The sequence below is a fragment of the Aplysia californica genome, unplaced genomic scaffold (assembly GCF_000002075.1).
Source record: "Aplysia californica isolate F4 #8 unplaced genomic scaffold, AplCal3.0 scaffold00062, whole genome shotgun sequence".
NCBI classification, from domain to species: Eukaryota; Metazoa; Mollusca; class Gastropoda; order Aplysiida; family Aplysiidae; genus Aplysia; species Aplysia californica.
The window spans coordinates 1,798,083-1,815,235 of NW_004797332.1; the positions used below are offsets into that span (position 1 = coordinate 1,798,083).

A 17,153-nucleotide genomic window follows, 5' to 3' on the forward strand; every position below is an offset into this window, starting at 1 on the left:
TGTGTGTGTGTGTGTGTCTGTGTGTTTGTGTTTGTGCGGCAGAGTGCGTGGAATGGAGTGGTGCTGGTAGTATTATTAGTATAGGGGATTGGGAGTGCATTGTATTACAATCTGGTATAAATAATACAAAGAAATAGCTCTCTGCGATGCCTCTGCATCAACTCGGTGCTTTTTGGTTTTATATTACAAAATATTCTGCTTGAATATCTAATTATAAAGACAGTTGCTCTACATTACTTGAATGAGTCTCTGAACTTTTCATTTCACGAGGGCGTTTACAAAAATAACTCCTTTCATACCCAAAACGGATCTAACAGATAACACTGAGGTTATACATAATATATCATTATAATTACAACTATTTGCCTGGATACCTGGAGGTGTCATCTCTTGCTCAGAGATTGACGTGCAATGACCCACTATTGCTTACGGTCGTTAGCAATTACATTATACATAATTCAAAACATACATTCACGATAGATTATCTGGAAACGTTATCATGTTTTGATCCATGACGTTTTGTTTGTAAACTCGCCTTGCCTTGTCCCATTTTTTCATTTTCCCTACCATCTTTGGTTTAAAATTATAATTATAATCTAGACTCCGTTTAAAAGCTGCGAATACATGCTCCAACGACAACATAAACATTGCCCCCCTGCCAATTTGTCCTCAAGTGGTCAAATTTGATTCCCCCTCCCCTGATAAAAACATTTTTCCCTTATGGTATGAACGAAAGTTACAACAGTGTTTTTAAGTTATCTGATAGCTAATTTTCAAAGGAAAGTTTATACTGTAGGCTATGTTTCTATTTTGATGCTGTTCTTTTTTATTTACTGTTTCTGTACTTATTATTCCTTACTGAGAGACATCCTGAGATCTTGATCCTGGCACAAGAGAATTACGAAACCTGCGAATCAAAACAAAATCGAAAGTCGTACACGAACACAAAGTAGTTTTCGTTACAAGTGACAAGGCAGAAATAATATCTTCTTAGATCTAGATCTAGTGTGTGATGCTCAATGCTCGTACTTTACAATGAGTGTTTGTATACCGAAATAAGTACACGAAATTCGAGAGAACAGCAATATGATGACTGCAAGTGATCAGAACTTTGATGATTTTGATTTTGCCAAAAGGCTTCAAGAGGAATATGACCGGGAAGCAGCAGCTCATCTCGACAGCAATGAGATAACCTCGGACATCAATACCAGAGATCACAATGGAGACAAGAAAATCGCAATTTCCTCCCGTCCTCTGGACTTAAATGGAATGTCACCCGTTGATCCATCTTTAGAAATATCAGATCCAAATCCTGATATTCGCGAACTCTTTCTCCAGTTTAATGAGCAGTTTTTTTGGGGCAGACTATCTGGAATCGAAGTGAAATGGAGTCCTCGGATGACCCTGTGAGTAGGCTGATATATATATATATATATGCAGGCATTTCAGGCACCACTTGTGGCGATTGTTAACATTCCCGCGTTTAATTCTGATGTGCGTTTTTCATACCCTCAGGCATATTTCACTTTGGTCCCTAACCTTAACCCTAACCCTAACCCTAACCCTAACCCTGGCCCTAACCCTAACCCTAACTAGGGTTAGGGACCAAAGCGAAATATGCCTGAGGGTATGAAAAACGCACATCGGAATTAAACGCGGGAATCTTAACAATCGCCCCACTTGTTACTTGTCTTTATACTTTATAGCAATTAATAAATACATTACTTGCCTGTAATTATCTACATATAACCTTATATGTTTGCTATAACGAGCACTCGGATTCAAGGAGATTTTAGTTCAGGCCCGGCGACCTCGTTGAATCGGAGTTCCACTGTACTATGAAATAGATAGAGGGTTAAAACGTGTTAGGGTTTTGGTTTGGGATAGGATTAGCATTAAAGTTTGGGTTGGGTTAGCATTAGTTAAGGTTTGTGTTAGTGTTAGGGTCAGGTCTTTTCTTCATTTGTTGTGGTGGTCGCTTGTAAATGGTTCGAAGTCCTTTCAGGGCTTTCATGTCACTATACAAGTTATAGACTATAGATAGGGTCTAGGGTAATAAAAACTATTTGCCACTTTTACGTCACCATCTACCAACAAGCTGAGTTGCAGGTGGTTGGTAGGTGCTCTGATGCCGATAATTTGGTTTGCTCTTTCTTTACTATGAAACATGTAGGCAAATTTGATATTTTATTACGTTCCCTTCTCATGCTTCTAGGTATTATATAGCACTTTTCTTGTTCATTTTTATCCATTTTACACGAAGATTTTAAAATTTTACTGTATAATATCTGTCGTAAATTATTAGTTTTGGTAATATTTAAAGATTTTTACAGTGGAACTCGGATTCAACGAGGTCGCCGGGTCTGACCTAAAATCTCGTTGAATCCGAGTGTTCGTTATAGCAAACAAGAGGTTTTGTGAAGATGATTACAGGGACTGAACAAACTGTATAAAGAGAAGTAAGTAGTGCCTGAAATGCCTGATATTATGAGCTGTGTAAAAAAAGACAGATTCGTTCAAATGCACTCCTGTGTCATCTCGATTGTTTACCACAAAGTTGTGTTGCTGTGTAGAGCCTAGCATACAGCAACTTTTGATTTCATAGACAAGCGCACAGTTCATTACGAAAATCTACGTCAAGACTGTATATAGCTTATCATTGTAATAATGATCAGTTGCCGAGGGAAAAAAAAGACTGACGCGTTTGTATCTGCGACATTCAACGCGTGGACCGCTTGTGCGCCCCCCTCCCGGACACACTGACACACACAGTCACACCTGTGCAGGCCGCCCATCCGACCCCGACACACGCCAGAGTAGACACGTGCGCGAGCCAACAATGCATGTGTTGGTATGAAAAAAGGCCGCTGATTGGTCACATGCAATCGGCTAAGTGAATAATGGTTCACGATGCAGTTGCAATGGATGGTTTCCCGGAATAGATAAAGTTTGTTATGGGAGAAAAATGAGCGAAGCCATATCTGCAGGGGCTGTTCACCCTGGAAGCGACCTCGTTGAATCCGAGTTCGCTGATTTAAAAGTGCTTGTTGAATCCGGGTTTTTTTTTATTGATTTTAAAGAAGAAAAAAAACGGGGAATTTATCTCATCTGTTGAATCCGAGTTCTCGTTGAATCTGAGCTCATTGAATCGGAGTTCCACTGTATTCGAAATTGTAAGACAAAATTGTAATGAAGGAATAGAATGAAAAAGACAACACACTTACACCAATGAGCGATGATTCACTTCCCAGTGATACCAACTTTGCGGTTAGCACGATGTCATTGTCACCTGTGTGTGTGTGTAGATATATGTGTACGTATGTGTGTGTGTGTGTTCGTAAGCCTGTATGTATCTTGTCGCTACACACTATATTTTATGCTAAGCCTCTAAATGCTAAGTAATTTCCATGCTTTAGAAGAGTCAAGGGGGTTTCAGTCCCCTGAGGTTAAAAAAACCTCTAGAAGTAGGTTCCCATGGAGCACAGCACCCTCATGGCAACTGTGCACACTGTGATAGATAATCTCTCTTTCTCCCACAAGTGATTCTGTGAGCTAGTGCTTGTTGCAGATTTGCTTACCTTCGGCCCATCACATCTCCCCCACCATTGTCTAGCAGATTTCAGGTAACGTAGGTTTGACAAGTAGCCTGTGTTCTGGCAGTTCATGTAGCCTAATTTTCAGTTAGAATTTACGTGGTCATGACGTAACGCTGACCTGGAGCTGTACTTGGTTGGTTGTTGTTTTTTCTCGGGGCACGACAATCGTACAAGATAAATATATTTTATTTTGTCTCACTTGATACTCAAAAATTTGTTTATGTTTGTTTGTACTTTTTTTCTTCTTAGATGTGCTGGACTTTGCGTGTATGAAGGCAGAGGGGGACTTTGTTCTGTTCGTCTGAGCCTTCCTCTTCTCAAGTTGCGACCAAGAAAGGATTTAGTGGAAACTTTGCTGGTAAGAAAAAAGACAAAGTAATGGGTAAAATGAAATGCAAAATTGGCTTACTTGTGACCAGAATTTTATTACGGGTTATCAGTGAAGGAAAAATATATTCACTTTCAAATTTCAGGGCAAAGTTATAATTAGTACTTAATATACCCAACAATAGTGCACACCAAAGGATGCTTGATAGAGTACAGAAACTTAATGTTCTGAATGCAACTTTTTGCTCCATCTCTCAGACTTTGTTATTTGTTACCTCAAATAACTTGTTTCCTTTAATTTTGTGCGGAGAGGTTTATTAAAAAAAATTAATATTAAAAGGGAAATTATAGCCCTCTGAAAAGAGGTGCGATATGTTCTTAGGAGAAGAAAGGATGGATGGTTTGGGAAATTTACTTCAAGCTATTTTGGGTTTTCATTGAAGTTGAACATGCGCAGATGTTAACATTCTCTCTTTCTTTCTCACTTTCTCTCTCTCTCTCTGTCTGTCTGTCTGTCTCTCCTCTCCTCTCCCTTCTCCTCTCTCTATCTCTCGCTCTCTTCTTGAAAAAGAATACTTTTTAAATGACTGATGGCTTCAAAAGTTTACAGCTTTTTACATTGTTTTTATTTTCAGCATGAAATGATCCACGCTTTTCTCTTCGTCACAGACAACAACAGGGTAGGTTTCATTTTTGTTTGCATCCTGTGTTTTAGAGAGAAGGCACCCCCCGGGGCAGTGCCATTGACTGTAGTGTCTTTAGGCCATTCCCAAAGGGGGGACATTTCTCGTTCAAGCACAGTAGAATTGTAAATGGGCTGATTCATCATGTCACGCTCGTAACGGTGCCTGATCTGCAACAGGGAACTGCTGCTTTTTCTTTCCTAATCCTTCCTATTGTCTTTTTCCTCTACTTCTTTTGTATGTTTGTCACACTCTTGTGAACTGCTATTTCCGGGGTGCCTTGATAGCCGAAGCAGACTTTGTGCTGTTGAAGCTAGAGAGGTGAGCAGAGTAAGTCTGATTCAATGTAAGGACTTCTCTGTTGACACCCACCCCTTGGTGCTTCTATGACCTTATGCAGTTGCGAGCGCCGTAAAACCCTCTACTAAAAAAAAAGGAAAAGAGAGAAGGGTTTGATACTAAATGTATCGGTCTGATAAACTATCAAATGTGTAGTTGAAGAAGTTGTTTTTAAAAAAAATCCTTTCATGAGACACTTTCTGATGATCATATGTATCTATTGTCGTAGCAGGTCGTTGGAGATAGCACTGGTCAGTCTGACTTTTTTGCTGTCCCTCTGTTATTTCTGTCGTAAGTCTTGCTTCTCCTCCAGCAATTTGTGACTTACTGTTATTATCATGTCAATATATGCTTTTCCTTCTTTGTTTTAGTATTTTTTATTTTTATGGCTCTTGCAGCACAATGACGCCATAATAGTGCTGAATATGCTTCTCTTGAGCTCAAATTAAGACTTTTGTTCTCACGACTTATGAGTGGGAAATAGAAATAGGTTTTATTGTAATTAATTCCTGTCCTAAATTAGTATGGTCATCTGTTATATGTTTGCATGGCTGCTAGGGGCAGTAGATGCTCTGCATAACACCACCAGGTTTGATAAATATGTCTAGAGTAATAAAATGTCGTAAGGATAATAAAAGTCATCTTGTCATTGCATTGTTAGACTGCTTGATTCTTTGTTTTTGGCGGTGAGGAAAAGTCATGGGGAAGGGATATTCTGTAACTCTTCTTGAACTTTGAACTTCATTTTTATGTTGCAGGATCATGATGGTCACGGCCCGCAGTTTCAGGGTCACATGAAGAGGATCAACAAAGCCACCGGTGCTAGTATATCTGTGAGTGATGAAATTCAGTACTAAGAAAGGCTGTTGTATTTTTAATGATCTTCTTTTTAGAAATGGTCATGTTATCTTAAAATGTCATGCTTTAGTACCTACTCAAATTTTTCCTTTTTGTTATTATTTTTTTTTACACTGGAAGAGTGCTTACTGTCATAATATTTGATTAAGTTTAGTTAACTCAATCAGTGAGGGCTCAGGTTCTCTCTTTCTCTCCCATCTATAATAATAGTTTGTCTGTCCATATTTGATGATAACCAATGCATCCGCAGAGGAGAATGTTTCTTGAACAAAATAGAAGGAATAAGAAGTAAGGTGACCATTTGTTTCTGCTATGGCCAATGAGACTAATTCTAGTTACCGTTTAATTGACTAAAATGAAATATGTGTAGTGATAATTCCTGTGGCTGAAATTGAGTGGAGCAATTCACTAAATTTTGTTTTGAATTTGTTTTCTTGTAGCATGATAGTTATTATGTGAGTAGCTCTTATTTGTTTGAGGGCACACAGTTAGTGAAAGCTTTTGGTAAGTGGTACCCTCTGACGACTTCACTCTCTCTTTGTTTCTACAGATTTACCACACATTCCACGATGAAGTTGCATCTTACCAGCAGCACTGGTGGAGATGTGATGGGCCGTGCAGAAAGCGGCCACCGTACTTTGGCTACGTGAAGCGGGCCATGAACCGTGCCCCCTCTTTCAGAGATTTTTGGTGGGCAGAACATCAGGCTTCGTGTGGCGGCAGCTACACCAAGATCAAGGAACCAGAGGGATATGGGCAGAAGAAGTCAACCAAAGGAAAAGGGAAAGATGGTGAGAAAAAAATGTTGTTAGTTTTAAGTAGCCTTAAACATGACTAGACATAAGGGTCTTGAACATCTACCTTCACTGGCAAAACTGAGGGCAAGCAAGGCAGGGGTAGGCCCAGACCAACATAGTTAGGGAACTTGAACAAATGGGTAACAGGGAGAGATCAGGGAAACATAGTTTTTTTGAGAATATCCGAGCAAAGGAATGAATGGAAAACCATGATCGCCGATGTCTGTCGCAGATCTGGCACTGGATGATGATCATGAAACATGAATGTTGGTATCATTTCTTCAGAGCACAATGGATCTATACCTTTCTTTAAATCATGGAGTTTTTATTTACATTGGAGTACTGTTATTCTTGTTGTCCTTTCAGTTTTTAAAGGTTGTGCCGTTTTAGTTGTTTTTGAAAAATTGTTTAGCCTCCTGTATGTTTTATTTGCATAAGGAGCAGAAAATTGTTTTGCATTCTAAAGTTAATGGTCACTCATAAAAATGGGAATGTATGTGGGTTCTTTGCAGGTGTATGTATTTCATTTGTAAGTACAGCTGAACCTGTTCTGATGGCCACCTGTTCAAAACAATCATCTGTATAAATTATAAACAAACGCTTCCCTTGTCCCCGTTGCATTTTTAAAATATTAAAATGACACTGTGGAAGACATTCATCTTTCATTTCTAAGATGACTACTTCTGAGTCTGAGTGTACACATGTATCGAATTCTTCGTTTCTGGATGTTATGTAAAATCAGTGAATAGATATTTTATACTCAAGAAATGTAATTTGTACCGTTTGCATATGGCTCAGTATCCTGTTTGCTCACTGTTTTGCTTGAAGATCATTTCAGTATGGATTGTAAAATGTTGTGATCTCAGTAACTTCTTTTGGTTTTCTGTCAGAGTACTTCTGTCTAAAGAGTTATGTTGACAGTACAATGTTATCTGTACGTGGCACAATATTATTGTCAATGGTCCATCAAATTTACATATGCACACCCAGACTTGGTTCGAGTCCAATTCAGGGGCTCAATGAAATATTTTCATAATTTGGGCTTTCTCTCCTCTATTTGCAGATCATTCTGATGGAGCTTCTAAAGACATCCGTTCTTTTCTCGGTAAGGGAAAAACCTTAGGATCATCTGGGGCAAACTCTAGTAGAAACAGCAGCGCCAGTTCTAAACCTGCAACTAATGGCAAACATACTTCGTCCAGTGGAAAGAATCCTTCTAGTCTCTTCTCTTCTGTTGTTTCTGGAAGCAGCAAGACAAACGTTCCAGATGAAAAGGGAAAGAAATATGTTCTCGTTAATGGTGTTTTAGTGAAGCGAAATGACCTTCGTGACAGTTCACACCCAGCTGTTCAGAACAAACCACATACTGCTGGGACTAACGCTTCCTCATCCTACTCTTCTTCATCCTCAAAGAGCACTGCCAATGGTCAAATGAATGGAGGTTGCTCAACATCCAGTAAAAGTTCCAATGGTGCTCACAGTGAAGACTGGCCTGATGATGAAGATGATTTGTGGGTGTTTGATATAGACGCCTCAGAGCCTGTGCCAAAGACATCCACAAAACCTCCTCCTCCTGTGTCTCAGAAGAAAGGTTCCGAGTCTTTCATAGATTTGACCAAAAGTGAATTTCCTCATAGACTTGGGAAAAAGCATAGTAAAGACGGTGGAAAAAATTGGAAAGGACATAGTGGTGTCCGGAAATTTGTCAGTGTTTGTGAGGACAAAAGCAAGGAGACACAGTTTTTTACAAAAAAGAAACCACGAATAAAAAAACATTATATATTGGATGATCTTGATTCTAATGAAGGACTGTGGGAAGGGGGATATTCACCAAACAAAATTAAAAAGGAAATTGGAGAAGCTGGTAATAGAAGAAATCTCAAATCATCATCTCCTCATCATGTAAGCAAAAGGTCTGATGATGAGAGAAACAGGTCTAAGGATAAAAGCTTATCCAGAAGTTCCAAGTTTGTGGACAAGAATGAGTCAAAGTCTGGTCTTTCATTTGAAGAAAGAAGAAGGGATAATGAAAGTAGAGATGAACGGAAACATGATATTTCTGCAAAAACATCTTCTATGTTCCCAAGAGAGACAAAAGTGAAGACTGAGAGCGTGAAAAAGGAAGACGATTTTGAGGATTATACGGGTACTAGTTCATCCAAATTTCATAATTGGAAGTCTTCTGATTCCAGTGAAAATAACCTTGTCTCTCAGAAAAGCTTTGTTGACAGCAAAAGTTCTTTTTCAGGTCAGGGTTTTGTGTTGGGTAGTGCCTCAGAAGGACAGTCGTACCTTTCTCAGATCAGGAGGACTTTTGTCAGGGGTCACGGCAGTTCCTCTGCCGGCCCATCGTCAGCAGGTCGCCTAAAAACTTCCGATGGTTCTATATATGCTCAAAGTTCCTTTTCTTCCCACTCGAATCAAGATTCAGAGAGCAGTGTCCTAACTTCTGGTAGCAAAAGAAAATCAGATGAAGCTTTTGGTCCTGGTGAGAGTGACAGTACTGGTGGAGAATTTCTGTCCGGTGGTGCCGAGGCAAAGAGGAGGTCAAATGTTTCTGTAGACGCTCGCCCCTCAGGGACAACGACAGAGAACTCCAGGCCGGGACAGACTGGTTCGGGCGGGAACAGGGAGGGCGGTGCTGGACCTCGGCTTGTCTCGTGTCCTGTGTGCTGTGCTGAGGTCCCCGAGAACGTCATTAATGTTCACCTCGATGATTGTTTGGAGTCCTGATTGTTGTAACTGTTTTATTGTCTTACTACTGAATAAACTGATTTTATTATGTAATTGGAATGTGGCTGCCTGATGGCAAGGGGTCTTACTAAGTAGGAAAAATAGTCACATGTAAAAAATCAGTTGACTGCAGGTTGAAGAACCGGCCGTTGACTGCCCCTGAGATCTGGTGGGGGAATATAAAGAAGAATGGGAATTAGGCGACATAGAATTTGGTGCGCTTCATTTAGGTTGCAGTTTTTCTTTGACTGTGTCTCTACTTTGGAACATATCAAGGAAATCAAGATCTGAAGGGAGGGAAGTAATATTTGGGTGGCAATCTATTTTCTCGATGTCTATGGTCATGGGACAGCTGTACCATGCATACTGCTTTAGTCATCATCTATAATGATGGACAGCTGAAGAAGAAGTGGAGAAGAAATTTTTTTCTTGGGGGGGGGGGTAGTGGTGTTATTTTTGACATTATATGCAAAGATTTGTAAGTTGATAATGCTCTTTGTGTGTTATTGCTCACTGGTTTGTTGATAATTATATTGGTAAATGTTATTTATACTAACTGCAGTCTACACACACATAGGGAAACTGGTGGGACACGAAAATCTTTTTGTTATTCACCAATCTCGCTATATACCGAACATGTTTTAAATGCTAAGAATGTAATACGTATGAGTAGGAAAGAAATTCGGGACCTGAAAATCTGTTCGCTATGTGTGTGTTTGCTCTACTTGTAAGTGCTTGTTCTGTGTAAGTTAGACTGTAAATGGTGCTCTTGGTCATTATGATAAAGTATACTCTTTATTACAACATCGTATCAGGTCTTGTGCTGTTGTTCATGTTTTATATCTAATTTAAGGAAAGAATCTAGCAAGTTGTAGACTTTTTTTTAGTACTTCCGTACAGGTCAGCCAGGGAACTCCGTGAACTTACAAGAGATACATTGTAACCAGGAAATTGATGTTATTGTATGACTAATTGTCTCTCTGAGAGTTTTGCCGTCTATGAGTCATTAATATGTTAGTTAAATCTAGCATGCACATATGGAAACATACACATGAAGGGAAGAGGTTTTCAGGTCTCACACTTTTTCTTGCATTTATTTAATTATTTATTCTTTTTATTTAAAACATGTATAATATTGCAAAATTCTTCATAACAAAAAGTTTTCCGTGCCCCCCCCCCCCATTTCACTATGTGTGCCCAGACTATTGCAAAAGACGTATTAATTTACAAGAGAGCCTCTCCATAAGATGTGCAAGTATGGTGCTGTTTGACAATAGACTTGCCAGGGATGTGGAATCTGTGGGGTTGAATCACACTCAGAGTGGTAGGTTTGAAATGTAATGACATTCCTGGAATGTTTCTGCTCTTGCCTTTGTTCTATTTGGGATTGAAATGCTAGTCCCCTAGAATTTTTGTTGTTGGACGATTATTACTTTTATACTAACCTGCTATAAGCTTGCACTGTATGCTTCCCTGGAAGTTGAGATTGTTTCAGAATGCTATCAGGTCTTTTGGGGTAATAGCATAGATTTTAAAGCGCATAAAGCTTGCTGCTGAGCGAGAATTTGCGCCATGCAAATGCTATCTATTATTATTACTTATTGGTTTAGGGCTTTGAGATCTCCAGCTGCGTGTTTTTCGGGCAGTATGAAATGTAACTCTCAAGAAGTGCCTGGTGGTAAATTGACGGTTATCCCAAATTAGTTTTTTTTGTCCTGCCTTTGTTTGAATGAGCAGTAACCTGCCGAAACGACAGCTGTCCGGATTTTGCGAATCTTAGCAGTTACCAACTTCTGGTGGGGAACCTGTTTTTTTCCCCCTCCTGATTTAAAAATGAAATTGAAGTCATGAGAATTGTTTGGAGTTCAATATTTCTCTTCTTTATGGTGGGGTTGTACGCTCCGTCTTTTAATCTTCCATGAATAAGCTTCAAATGGCATTAAAAAAGCCATGCCTTATTTCGACCTTGATACCAATCTACAATGCTGTATATCACCATCATGTGCTTTGAATAATCTTTTCTCTTGGAAAAAAAAAACCAATTTCCTTAACGGGTGATGATGGATGAAACTTAAGTTCACGGTTTTGTTCCAAGAATCATTTCTATGTGTCCATGTATCAAACTGTGTTCCAGGAATAGGTGAAGGTACAGTCATCATCTGTCACAGTTATATTATTGGTGAATGTGCACATATTTTGGGATGTGTATGGCTTAATTTGAAATTCACCTGAAAACCAGGCATTCAGTCAATGGTGTACATTGTAAGATCAACAGAGGAAGGAACTGTGGCTTTTAAAGGAAAACATATATATAGGGAATGTTGGCAAGATAGATAGGTGGTATTATATAACTATGGATCTCCATAAAGAGAAATTTGCTGTTGCATGGTTACATACACAGTCATGCCCACGTCGACACACACACATACACACATACACACATGCACACACACACACACACACACACACACACACACACACACACACACACACACCCACACCCACACCACACACACACACTACACACACACCACACACACACACAATATACACACAGAGTCATTGGATGGACACATACAAAATTATGTTATTTCAAACACCAGACAAAAGATGTCAAGCTGTTCCATAACCATGTGGCGTTACTGTTTGAAGTGAGTGGAAACATTTGAGCTGCCCAACTATTGTCTGTAGACCTGGCTCCTCCAGACTTCTCTTACACCTCTAGCTAAAACATGTGATAGAACAAAGCTTTGAAACATGCCATGATGTCTTAATCATGTAAAAAAAGGTTAAAAATGTTGGTCATTGTTTACTGATACTGATAGACTTTCATTGGTTGTTCAGTTGGAGAAATGTGTTTTTGTAGTTTAGGACAGCCTGTAAAAATAAAATCTCTTCCTACCATGTAGCAAGACTTTTTTGTTTTGTAATTCAGTAAGTTAAGAGCATATTATGATCTTCTAATATATACATATTAGATCTATATATGCAGAAATGATTTTGTATTTTATAGGTTTCTACTTTTCATCAAAATAAGTTTCCTTTGTGGTAAGAAAGCATTTTTATTTTTATGGAGTTATTTCCAGTTATTTATAAATATTATATTATACCTGGACACATATTCATATATATATATATGTTCAAATTTTTAGCCTCGCTTTCCACAGTCTATGTTTTGGCTACATTCATGTCGCAAAAGGTGTCCATGATAACATATGAATTTCCAATTTGATAGTATAATGAAGGAAAATTGTATTTTCTGTTGCCTTATTGTCATGTATTACTTGGAAATGTATTTTGATGAAAATTTTATGCTCCGCTTAAAATATACAGTAAAACCTCTGTATCACATACACGGCTTAAAACATACTATTGGCTGTGATGTTCACTTTCTGAAGCCCCAAGTGACATTTAGTATTTTCACTCTCTTTTGGTTAATAATACATACCTCAGCTAGAACGTTAAAAGTCTTTGGTCCGAAGGGAGTACGTTATACAGAGGTTTTACGGTATATTATTTATTATTTGTCTTGTACTTACATGTTTAGATAATAATTCATGAGCTCTCTTTGACCTTTGAGCCCTTACACACAGGTGCTTTTACCAATGAAATACATGTAATTAAAAATATGATTCTGAAAATGTGAATTGAATATATATGAGTGCCGCTGTACTTGTTGGTATGATTTGATGATGCTTTGTTTTTCCTTCTATGGGTTCTACACATGTAATTTCAATCATAGACATGGTTGAATGGTTTGGATAACAAAGTAGGCTTCTTGGATCTACATATTACATCATCATGAATTTTCAACGTTTTTCTTTGTTCAGAGAGTGTCATTTATGTTTTTGTGTGTTATTGTTATAGTAGTTTTTGTATAAGTGGCACCTGAACCCAGCCAGATCATGGGGTCTGCAGACTTGGTGAAAGGGAGAAGGGCCTCATTTACTTCATTTAGTTTAGTTCTAAGAACTTGAAGAAGGTTTGAAATCCTCTCTATTTCATTGGTATTTGTCCATGAAATCGTGAAGTCTCTTTTGCCACAGCAGGAGACTTCAAACTTAACAGTGGAACAAAGAAATGTCTTCTCTTTTCCATCTTCCTATCTCATGAATGAAGCTGGGGATCCAACAGGTAGGGTATATTTGACACTCTTATCTTTCCCCATTTACTTATTCAACATCAGGCCCGCTATCTGAGTTGCTGGTGCTCTCCGTCCCCATTTCAACCGTGTCTTTTCTTCTACTTCTATGTCATGAGGTTTGGCTTCTGTCTTCTAAATCGTCCCCAAACTATCATAGAACGATAAAAAGGCACATTATACACCTATTCCATCTTTCTGCTCCTTGCTAATACATGTATTAAGTATTAGTATTTGGTCCAACTTTTGCCCTCCCCCCCCCTCCTCCAAACACACACACAAGCGCATGGCATCTTTTTTGTTTGTCTCCTTATATATATATATATATATATATATATATATATATATATATTACATGTACCACTATTCATAACCCTTTTATAACAAGTTTGCAACTTGTTGAACAATCCAAGGATTTTTTAAATAATAAAGGGATACCGTAGATTCCCCCCACGCGCCGGCGCAGTCACTACCACATAGCCTACTCAGTTGGGTTTTCACTGCCTGATCGAGTTAACTTAGCAACTTAGGATTTGGAAAATAATGTAATGAATAATAAAACACACAACAATATTGATCCATATGTGGAAAAAAATTAGGTTACAACGGCAAGTACATTTTGTGTACATGTCAGTGCTTACTCAGCACAATTCAGAGCTTACGTCAACGTCACATACGCATATATATCCACTCTCTCTCTCTCTCTCTCTCTCTCTCTCTCTCTCTCTCTCTCTCTCTCTCTCTCTCTCTCTCTCTCTCTCTCTCTCTCTCTCTCTCTCTCTCTCTCTCTGTATATATATATATATATATATATATATATATACACATACATAGTATTACACAAATACGGACCCTTTTCCAAACTCGCCAGTGCTTGTCGCCGCAATGCAGGGTCATGTTTTAGACTGTCCCCGTCATTTTATGCAAGAAAATTTCTGAAATTATGCAAACTGAGCCCAAAAATGTATAATTATGCGATTCTGTTTTTTTAAAACAAAGAATGATAAAGGAAAATAATCAGAAATTATGCAAAAAAATATCAAAATTTGCTAAATTATGCGGGGTGCATAAAACCACGGGGACAGTTTAGAGCTAGCCAGGTGGGTGGTTGGAAGGTGCTCTGAATCACTCTGATGTGGTTTGCACTTTCTTTACTCTTAAATATCTATCGTCCTTATCTCTCCTCCTTTTTTGTATGTATGTGTGTACGTTACTCTCTTGTGACACTTCTAATCTTCGGCACATGCATGACCTAATTGTGTTGCAAGTGCCGTTAAACGCTTACTTGAACAGTTAGCTAGTGTTATTGTGTCCCAAAGGCTCACCCCAGTGACCAAACACCCGCTAAACGTTGTAGTATCTATGACATTGTGCGAGGATTTTCGTGAACCTAAGCTCACAGCCTCAGTGGTACTGTAACTGGAAGTATTATGTTGACAAAGAACAGTTCCAAAGATAATCTGGCGTCTGCCTAGATGGTACCAAAAAAAAGGAGGGGGGGGGGGGGTTATGAAGCATCCACGTGTTGTTCATTTGATGGGCGAATTTTTTAAAGTAGACGTTCCGTTGGCTACAATTCTGCGAAAGGGACTCATTGAGTCTTCTCGAAAAGAACTGTTCTAGTTCTAGACGCACATGATACGATTCCATGTGTACTATAATGCTATAGACTAGTCTGATTTACGTTTTAGTTACAAGTAAAATTTTATGGGATTGGTTTTTAGCCCATCGTCAACCCCCAGAGGAATATCTCCATAAGTTCCCGTAGCTGCTGGAGGGGACAACGCACGGGTGTCTGCTGGCCATTTCGGATAAAACATCCTCGTCTGCCCTTTGCTGTTGGAGAAATAAATCTCTCATCCGGCGAGTAGCCGGGCATTGTCCCTATTTGACTCATAGTCATAGCTCAGGGCTGAAGGTTATTTATGGGCTCCTCGATTCGCCCGATGACCACTTCGCTGACCAAGCTGAGTCGTTGAAGACGAAATACATTTTTTTAAATGTTTAATAGCAGTGACACATGGCTCAGAGATATGGAAAACAAACAGAGCAATGCAATCAACGGAAGAAATACGAAGCATTTAAAAAATAATTAAACGGAAAGAATTTATTTCAAATTATGAAGTGTTGGAAAGAGCTGGAATTGAAGATATTATCAACTTACTTTACTTTTACTTTTTTTCTTCCGCTTATACCGGCGGGTGTCGCGGGGAGACACAAGCGTCTGTCTGCAGCAAGGCGAGTGGCCTGTAGGAGGGACATCCCGTGAGCTCTGAGGGTGTCTGCCACAGATTCACTCCATCGTCGCCTTGGTCTATCAACATACGCGATATTATCAACACAGCCATGAAAAGAAGAAGAAGGCGATATTTATTTAGGACATGTTTTAAGAATGCCGAAAACGAGAATTCCCTATCAGACATGGTACAGGTCCAGTATTGGAGACCAACTGGAAAAAATGAAAAGAGGTAGATCTAGGTCTAGATAAACTGGAAGTTACGTCCACAATTAGGGATGAGGCAATCACCCAGTACCCAGGGCCTGGATGTGCCAAGACTGGAGAAGGTGGCCAGGGACAGGAAAGCCAAAGATTATCTACTACTAGATCTAGTAGAGAATCTTTGGGCAAGCTTGGTGTCAACTGCTCTCCTGTTTATTTTAGTAAGGTTTTACAGCGCTCGCAACTGCATAAGGTCATATGAGCGCCAAGGGGTGGATGTCAACAGAGAAGTCCAAACGGGAACCAGGCTTACTCTGCTCACCTCTATAGCCTCAGGAGCACGAAGTCTGCTTCGACAACCAAGGCACCCCAGAAATAGCAGTTCACCAGAGAGTGACAAACATACAAAAGAAGTAGAGGAAAAATAACAATAGTAAGGATGAGGAAAGAAAAAGTAGCAGTTGCCCCTATGTTGTTTTGGCTCAATGTTATAATGAGCATGACATTGATAAATCAGTCCATTTACAAATCTACAGTGCATAAGAACATGTTAATGTCCCCCCTTTGGGAATGGCCAAAAGACACTTCAGTCAGTAGCACTGCCCTGGCGCGCAACATGGAAAAGCGCAACCATTGCACCCACGACAACAAAACTGAAAGTCTCTTGACAAAAAAGAACAAGGTTTGAGGACAGCCTACTGTTGGCGTAAATACAATGTACATAATATATTCAGTCATTGAGGACGCACATATTATCCTAAATTTCTCCCAATCTGTCCTTCTCAATCTCTCTTAACAATAATAATAGATATCATTTGTATAGCGCAAATCCCCGCTAAACAGCAAGCTCTATGCGCTTCACAATCTATACTATTACGTATACCCAAGCAGACCTGAGAGCATTGTGAAACGACCTCAACTTTCTGGGAAGCATACAGTGCAAGCAGCCATTTACAGGCGCTAAAACACTAACACGCTATCATTACCCAAGCAGACCGGAGAGCATTCTGAAACAACCTCAACTTCATGGGAAGCATACAGTGCAAGCTGCCATTTACAGGCGCTAAAAAAACACCAACATACTCACAAGTTCTTTCGCTGTCTGTAGCCAGGTACCCATTCCAACCTGGGCGAAGTGAAGACAGTTCGTGTAAAGTGCCTTTCCCAAGGACACAACGTCGGGCCCGTGGCTCGAACCCCCGTACCCGCAACCTCATGATTACGAGTCCGGTGGCCTAA

General features: G+C 39.4%; 1 protein-coding gene across 1 annotated transcript; it reads left to right on the forward strand.

Annotated features, from left to right (window-relative positions):
- Window positions 1–607: 607 nt before the first annotated feature.
- On the forward strand, window positions 608–9,769 carry LOC101850635 (sprT-like domain-containing protein Spartan). The gene is made up of 6 exons (XM_013079778.2): window positions 608–1,406; window positions 3,846–3,954; window positions 4,559–4,603; window positions 5,704–5,778; window positions 6,354–6,594; window positions 7,664–9,769. Exons 1-6 carry the CDS (start codon window positions 1,087–1,089, stop codon window positions 9,331–9,333), a joined length of 2,460 nt encoding a protein of 819 aa, XP_012935232.1. The 5' UTR covers window positions 608–1,086; the 3' UTR covers window positions 9,334–9,769.
- Window positions 9,770–17,153: the final 7,384 nt, after the last annotated feature.

Excerpts from the sequence above, each read along its gene's own strand:
- LOC101850635 (XM_013079778.2), top strand. The coding sequence starts at position 1,087 with ATGATGACTGCAAGTGATCAGAACTTTGATGATTTTGATTTTGCCAAA. Across the intron at positions 3,955-4,558 it reads ATTTAGTGGAAACTTTGCTG|CATGAAATGATCCACGCTTT; the intron begins GTAAGAAAAAAG and ends TTTTATTTTCAG. Across the intron at positions 5,779-6,353 it reads CCACCGGTGCTAGTATATCT|ATTTACCACACATTCCACGA; the intron begins GTGAGTGATGAA and ends TTGTTTCTACAG.